This window comes from Pelecanus crispus, chromosome 23 (genome assembly GCF_030463565.1).
Source record: "Pelecanus crispus isolate bPelCri1 chromosome 23, bPelCri1.pri, whole genome shotgun sequence".
NCBI lineage: Eukaryota > Metazoa > Chordata > Aves > Pelecaniformes > Pelecanidae > Pelecanus > Pelecanus crispus.
The window spans coordinates 3,356,231-3,364,034 of NC_134665.1; the positions used below are offsets into that span (position 1 = coordinate 3,356,231).

General features: G+C 65.0%; 1 protein-coding gene across 1 annotated transcript; it reads left to right on the plus strand.

Annotated features, from left to right (window-relative positions):
- The first annotated feature begins 4,603 nt into the window (after positions 1–4,603).
- On the plus strand, positions 4,604–7,804 carry TACO1 (translational activator of cytochrome c oxidase I). Its single transcript, XM_075724745.1, has 5 exons — positions 4,604–4,781; positions 6,052–6,158; positions 6,247–6,380; positions 6,482–6,665; positions 7,604–7,804. The coding sequence occupies exons 1-5, from the start codon at positions 4,604–4,606 to the stop codon at positions 7,802–7,804; spliced, it is 804 nt and encodes a 267-aa protein (XP_075580860.1).

The window sequence follows — 7,804 nt, forward strand, 5'->3', positions numbered from 1 at the left end:
GGCGCACACAGCTAGATGGGGTACAGCCGCGCAGTGCACACAGCTAGATGGGGTACAGCCACACGGCGCAGAGCTGGGTGGGGTACAGCTGCACGGTGTGCATAGCTGGATGGGGTACAGCCGCACAGCGCACAGCCCGATGGGGTACAGCCTCACAGTGCACACAGCTGGGTGGGGTACAGCCGCGCAGTGCGCACGGCTAGATGGGGTACAGGCGCATGGTGCATAGCTGGATGGGGTACAGCTGCACGGTGCACACAGCCGGGTGGGGTACAGCCGCACGGCGCACAGCTGGGTGGGGTACAGCCTCACAGTGCGCACAGCTGGGTGGGGTACAGCCGCACGGTGCACAGCTGGCTGAGGTACAGCCACACGGCGCATAGCTGGATGGGGTACAGCCGCACGGTGCACACAGCTGGCTGAGGTACAGCCGCACGGCGCACACAGATGGCTGGGGTACAGCCGCACGGCGCACACAGATGGCTGGTGTACAGCCGCACGGCGCACACAGCTGGCTGAGGTACAGCCGCACGGCGCACACAGATGGCTGGTGTACAGCCGCACGGCGCACACAGCTGGCTGGGGTACAGCCGCACGGCGCACACAGCTGGCTGGGGTACAGCCGCACGGCGTGCGTAGCTGCATAGGGTACAGCCGCACGGCGCGCACAGCTTGGCTGGGCTACCGCCACAGGGCGTGGTTTGCCCGGCGCCGAGCTGCGGCTGGCCGGGGGTCACCTCTATTTTGGGTGCCATCCCCACCCCTGTCTACTTTCACAACCCTGGCAGCCGCTTGCTCAAGGGAGGCAGCTTCAGGGTGACCTCAACTTCCCATCGCTGTCCCCAACAGGAAGGTGAGCCCATCCCCCACCCCGGAAGGAGCCGTCATCTGGGCCCCCGCTACCTCCTTCCTGCAGCGATGGTGCTCCCTGCAGGGGGGGTAGGGTGTGATGAGGCAGGTGGGGGTGTCCAGCCATCTGTCCGGCCATCCATCATCTCCGCACTTCTCTATCTGCCCATCTGTTGGTCCCCAAACATCTCCATCCATCCCTAAACATCTCCATCCACCCATCCCTAAACATCTCCAAACATCTCCATCCATCCCCAAACATCTCCATCCATCCCCAAACATCTCCATCTATACACCCATCCCTAAACTTCTCCAAACATCTCCATCCATCCCCAACATCTCCATCCACCCACCCCTAAACATCTCCAAACATCTCCATCCATCCCCAAACATCTCCAAACATCTCCATCCATCCCCAAACATCTCCATCCACCCATCCCTAAACATCTCCAAACATCTCCATCCATCCCCAACTTCTCCATCCATCCCCAACATCTCCAAACATCTCCATCCATCCCCAACATCTCCAAACATCTCCATCCATCCCCAACTTCTCCATCCATCCCCAACATCTCCAAACATCTCTATCCATCCCCAACTTCTCCATCCATCCATCCCTAAACATCTCCAAACATCTCCATCCATCCCCAACATCTCCATCTATACACCCATCCAGCCACCTCAGACCATCTCCACATTTCCCTCCATCCGTCCATCCATCCATCCATCTTTCCATCCTTCCAGCCACCCCCTCCTCCAGCTCCAGGTGCACCCCCAGGGACCTCTCCAGCCCTCCGGTCCACCAAGGGTGGCTGGCGGGGGCACGAGGCACGGGGCAGGCTGTCACCAGGAGCCACCTCCCCGTGAGTCACGGCCACCGGCCGACACCTCACCCCATCTTCCCACAGGCGTTTCACAACCGCCTGCCTTGTCACCCGCAGGCTGCCCCGGTGACCCACAGCCGCCGGCCAGCGGCCCGCCCCACCCTTCTGTCAGCCGGGAGCGGCCGTCAGCTGCGCCGCGGCTGGCCCGCGTGGTGGGGGGAGGGGGCTTTGGGCGGGCGAGGGTCTTCCGCTGTCGGCCCGTGGCCATTGGCCAACATCGGCCATCATCATAGAATCATGGAATCATAGAATCATGGAATCATAGAATCATAGAATCATGGAATCATGGAATCGCTGAGGTTGGCCAAGCCCTTCAAGATCATCCAGTCCAACCATTGACCTACACCACCAAGTCTCCTCTAAGCCAATCAAGGAATCATGGAATCATAGAATCATGGAATCATGGAATCATAGAATCATGGAATCATAGAATCATGGAATCATGGAATCGCTGAGGTTGGCCAAGCCCTTCAAGATCATCCAGTCCAACCATTGACCTACACCACCAAGTCTCCTCTAAGCCAATCAAGGAATCATGGAATCATAGAATCATGGAATCATGGAATCATAGAATCATGGAATCATAGAATCATGGAATCATGGAATCGCTGAGGTTGGCCAAGCCCTTCAAGATCATCCAGTCCAACCATTGACCTACACCACCAAGTCTCCTCTAAGCCAATCAAGGAATCATGGAATCATGGAATCATGGAATCATAGAATCATAGAATCATGGAGTCATGGAATCATAGAATCATGGAATCATGGAATCATAGAATCATGGAATCATAGAATCATGGAATCATGGAATCGCTGAGGTTGGCCAAGCCCTTCAAGATCATCCAGTCCAACCATTGACCTACACCACCAAGTCTCCTCTAAGCCAATCAAGGGGAGACCAGACTGAACCATGGCCCCCAGTGCCACCTCTACGTTTTTTGAACCCCTCTGGGGCTGGGGACTCCCCCGCCTCTCTGGGCAGCCTGGTCCAACGCTTGACCACTCTTTCCATAAAGAAATTTTTCCTAATTTCCTAATTTCCTCGGAGTGGCGGGGCACCGTGGGGCGGGTGTGGGGGCGGCGCTGGGGTGACGGGGCGGGGTCGGGTGGCGGGGCCGCACCGACGAGGGCCGGGGGGGTGACACGGGGATGGGGGCCGTGAGCCGTTGGGTGCCGCGCGTGCGCCACGCCCCAGGGCGACGCCGGGACGGTGCCCACCAAGCGTTGAGCGTCATGGGGACGTCGGCGCCCCAAGGGGACGTGGAGGTCGTGGCTGTAGGGCCCGTACGGCTGCCCCACAACTGCTATAGGGGCTGTGCGGCCGCCCCACAACTGCTATAGGCTCCATACAGCCGCCCCACAACTGCTATAGGGTCCATACGGCCGCCCCACAACTGCTATAGGGTCCGTATGGCCGCCCCACAACTGCTATAGGCTCTGTACAGCCACCCCACAACTGCTATAGGGTCCATACGGCCGCCCCACAACTGCTATAGGGTCCGTATGGCCGCCCCACAACTGCTATAGGCTCTGTACAGCCACCCCACAACTGCTATAGGGTCCATACGGCCGCCCCACAACTGCTATAGGCTCTGTACGGCTGCCCCACAACTGCTATAGGGTCCATACGGCCGCCCCACAACTGCTATAGGGTCCGTATGGCCGCCCCACAACTGCTATAGGCTCTGTACAGCCACCCCACAACTGCTATAGGGTCCATACGGCCGCCCCACAACTGCTATAGGCTCTGTACGGCCGCCCCACAACTGCTATAGGGTCCGTATGGCCGCCCCACAACTGCTATAGGCTCTGTACGGCCACCCCACAACTGCTATAGGGTCCATACGGCCGCCCCACAACTGCTACAGGGTCCATACGGCCACCCCACAATTGCTATAGGGGCTGTGCGGCCGCCCCACAACTGCTATAAGGTCCGTATGGCCGCCCCACAACTGCTATAGGCTCTGTACGGCCGCCCCACAACTGCTATAGGGGCTGTGCACCCCCTCCCTTCTCCTATAGGCTCCGTACAGCCACCCCACAACTGCTATAGGGGCTGTGCAGCCCCTCCCTTCTCCTATAGAGTCTATACAGCCGCCCCACAACTGCTATAGGGGCTGCGCGCCCCCTCCCTTCTCCTATAGAGTCTATACAGCCACCCCACAACTGCTATAGGGGCTGCGCGGCCCCCACCCACTCCTATAGGCTCCATACAGCCGCCCCACAACTGCTATAGGGGCTGCGCGCCCCCTCCCTTCTCCTATAGGGGCCATAGGGCCGCCCCAGCAGCGCTATAGGTCCCTCCGGCCACACCTCCCGCCTTCCCCATGGGGGGGGGGGGTGGGGCTATGCAAATGAAGCGCTGACGTCACCACTCCCCGCCCCGGCGGGGGGGAGGGGCGGGTGCTACCCAGAAGCCCTTGGGGGTGGGGGAGGGGCCGGGCCGCCCTCGGTCGCGGTGGGGGGGGGGGGGGTTCCCCGCGCGCCTGGTGCAGTTTTGGGGGGCAAGGGGGGGTCCTCGCGCGCCTGGGTGCAGTTTTGGGGGGCAAGGGGGGGGTCCCCGCGCGCCTGGTGCAGTTTTGGGGGGCAAGGGGGGGGTCCCCGCGCGCCTGGGTGCAGTTTTGGGGGGCAAGGGGGGGGTCCCCGCGCGCCTGGTGCAGTTTTGGGGGGCAAGGGGGGGTCCTCGCGCGCCTGGTGCAGTTTTGGGGGGCAAGGGGGGGTCCTCGCGCGCCTGGTGCAGTTTTGGGGGGCAAGGGGGGGGTCCCCGCGCGCCTGGTGCAGTTTTGGGGGGCAAGGGGGGGGTCCCCGCGCGCCTGGTGCAGTTTTGGGGGCAAGGAGGGGTCCCCGCGCGCCTGGGTGCCCCCAGCCCCATGGCGCTGGCCCGCTGGCCCCGGCTGGTGGCCGCTGGCCGCCCCCTGCACCTGGGGCCCTCGTGCTGGGCCGGCCACAACCGCTGGTCCAAGGTGAAGAACGTCAAGGGCCCGCGCGACGCCGCCCGCAGCCGCCTCTTCCAGCGCCTCGGCCTGATGCTGCGCACCGCCGCCCGCGGTAGGCACCGGCGGGGCCCCTCCCGCCACGTCCCGCCGCATCCCGCCCCATCCCACCCCCTCCCGCCACGTCCCGCCGCATCCCGCCCCATCCCACCCCCTCCCGCCACGTCCCGCCGCATCCCGCCCCATCCCACCCCCTCCCGCCACGTCCCGCCGCATCCCGCCACACCCCACCACGTCCCGCCACGTCCCGCCCCATCCCACCACGTCCCGCCCCATCCCACCACGTCCCGCCGCATCCCGCCACACCCCGCCGCATCCCGCCCCGTCCCGCCCCGCCACACCCCACCACGTCCCGCCACGTCCCGCCCCATCCCACCACGTCCCGCCCCATCCCACCCCGTCCCGCCGCGTCCCGCTGCATCCTGCCGCATCCCGCTACACCCCACCACACCCCACCGCATCCCGCCACGTCCCACCACACCCCACCACGTCCCGCCCCATCCCGCCGCATCCCGCCCCACCCCGCCCCACCCCACCCCATCCCGCCACATCCCGCCCCATCCCACCACGTCCCGCCCCATCCCGCCCCATCCCGCCGCATCCCACCCCACCCCGCCACACCCCACCCCATCCCACCACACCCCGCCACGTCCCACCACGTCCCACCCCATCCCACCACACCCCGCTGCATCCCGCCCCATCCCACCACGTCCCGCCCCATCCCACCACGTCCCGCCCCATCCCGCCCCATCCCGCCCGCAGCCCCCACAGCGCGCCCTAGGCTGGCAGCGTCCCCGCGGGGGTCCCCTCGCTCCTTGGGGATGGCGGGATCCCGTCGGGGGTCCCCTCGCTCCTTGGGGATGGCGGGATCCCGTCAGCTCTTCCAGGGCTGGTGGGATCCCCGTGGGTTTTCTGCGGCTGGTGGGATCCCTGTGGGTCGTCTCAGATCTCCCCCACCCTGGATCCCCTTGGGGGGCGGGGGGGGCATGTCTCATCCCCGGTGCCCCCAGGATCTCACAGCCCAGCAGATCCCCTCCGCCAGGACCCTGGAGGTCCCACAGCCCCCACAGATCCCCCCAGGTTTCCTGGGATCATGGAGATCTCTCCACCCACCGCCCCCAGGTCCCCTGGGATCCCAGACGTCTCTCAGCCCCACATTCCCCACGATCTCCTGAGGTTCCCCAGCACCCTACAAGTCCTTCTGCCCCACAGACCCTCCCGGCTCCCCCAGGACGTCCCACAGACACCCCCGCCGAGATCCTCTGGGATTTGGGGAGGGTCTCCCCAGCCCGCCCTGATCCCACCCGCACCCTCTCTCCCCACAGAGGGGGGCCCGGACCCTGCGCTCAACGCCCAGTTGGCCAACGTGGTGGAGCAGTGCCGGGCAAAGAACATGCCCAAGGCCTCCATTGAGGCAGCCATCCGCGGCGCGGTAAGTCCTGGGGGATTTTGGGGGCCGGGGGGGGGGATCGAGCCCTCCAAGTTGGGGGGGGGGGATCCCTGAGCACCCCCTGCCCCAGGAGAGAGCGGCGGCAGCGGCCCGGCTGCTCTACGAAGCCCGTGGCCCCGGTGGCTCGGCTCTTCTCCTGGAGGTCCTCACCGACAACCCCCGGCGGAGCCAGCACGACGTCCGGCTCATCCTCACCCGTCACGGGTCAGTCCCAGGGGGCACCCAGGCGGCCGGGGGCCAGGAGCCGGGTGGCCGGGGGCCAGGAGCCGGGTGGCCGGGGCTGAGCCGGGTGCGGGTCCCCGCAGGGGAACGATGGCGGAGGGGGCGCGGCACAGCTTCGAGCAGAAGGGGGTGGTGCACGTGGGGCCGCGGGACCTTCAGGGCCACCCGGTCTCTCTGGAGGCGGCGCTGGAGGCGGCGCTGGAGGCCGGGGCCCAGGACGTCTGCCCGGATGAGGAGGAGGAGGAAGAGGAGGAGCCAGCGCTGAAGGTGGGTGAGGAGGGCGGTGGGCTGGCAGACGCTGGGTCCGGCTGGTTTCGGAGCAGGTGGCGCGGTCCTCTTGGTGCCCCGCCTGCTCTTGGCCGGTCCCTGGCCACTGCTGGCCATTTCTGACCATCCGTGACCACCGCTGGTTGTCCCCGGCCGCTCTTGGCCACTTCCCAAGCGCTCTCGGCCGTTCCCCAAGCACCGTTCGCCACTTCCCACCATCCGGGGCCACCACTGACTGTCCCCAACCACTCTTGGTTATTGCCTGACCGCTCTTGGACATTTCTTCCCCATTGATGACCATCCCTGACCACCACTGGCTGTCCCCAGCACTCTTGGCCCATCTCTGACCGTCCCCAACCACCCTTGGCCAATCCTTGACCGTCCCCAATGGCTCCTGGCTGCTCTTTGACTGTCCCTGACCGCCCGTGGCCGTTCCTTGACCATCCTCAACCACCCTTGGCCAATCCTTGACCGTCCCCAACCACCCTTGACCAATCCTTGACCGTCCCCAACCACCCTTGGCCAATCCTTGACCGTCCCCAATGGCTCCTGGCTGCTCTTTGACTGTCCCTGACCGCCCGTGGCCGTTCCTTGACCATCCTCAACCACCCTTGGCCAATCCTTGACCGTCCCCAACCACCCTTGACCAATCCTTGACCGTCCCCAACCACCCTTGGCCAATCCTTGACCATCCCCAATGGCTCCTGGCTGCTCTTTGACTGTCCCTGACCGCCCGTGGCCGTTCCTTGACCATCCTCAACCACCCTTGGCCAATCCTTGACCATCCCCAACCACCCTTGGCCAATCCTTGACCGTCCCCAATGGCTCCTGGCTGCTCTGTGACTGTCCCCGACCGCCCGTGGCCGTTCCTTGACCATCCTCAACCATCCTTGGCCGTTCCTTGAGCATCCCCAGCCGCTGTTGGCTGTTCCCCACAGTTCATCTGCGAGACCTCAGCCCTGCGGACCGTGCGGGAGCGTCTGGAGGCCTCGGGGCTACGCCCGCTCTCGTCCGCCATCGAGTACTTGCCCCGGGACCGGGTGACGCTACCAGAGGGGACGCGGGAGCAGGCGGAGCGCCTCCTCCAGGCCCTCAGCAACTGCCCTGACATCGTCCGCCTCTACCACAACATCCAATAG

Coding starts and splice junctions, on each gene's coding strand:
- TACO1 (XM_075724745.1), top strand. CDS start 4,604: ATGGCGCTGGCCCGCTGGCCCCGGCTGGTGGCCGCTGGCCGCCCCCTG. Junction 4,782..6,051: donor GCTGCGCACCGCCGCCCGCG/GTAGGCACCGGC, acceptor CTCTCCCCACAG/AGGGGGGCCCGGACCCTGCG. Junction 6,381..6,481: donor CTCATCCTCACCCGTCACGG/GTCAGTCCCAGG, acceptor GGGTCCCCGCAG/GGGAACGATGGCGGAGGGGG.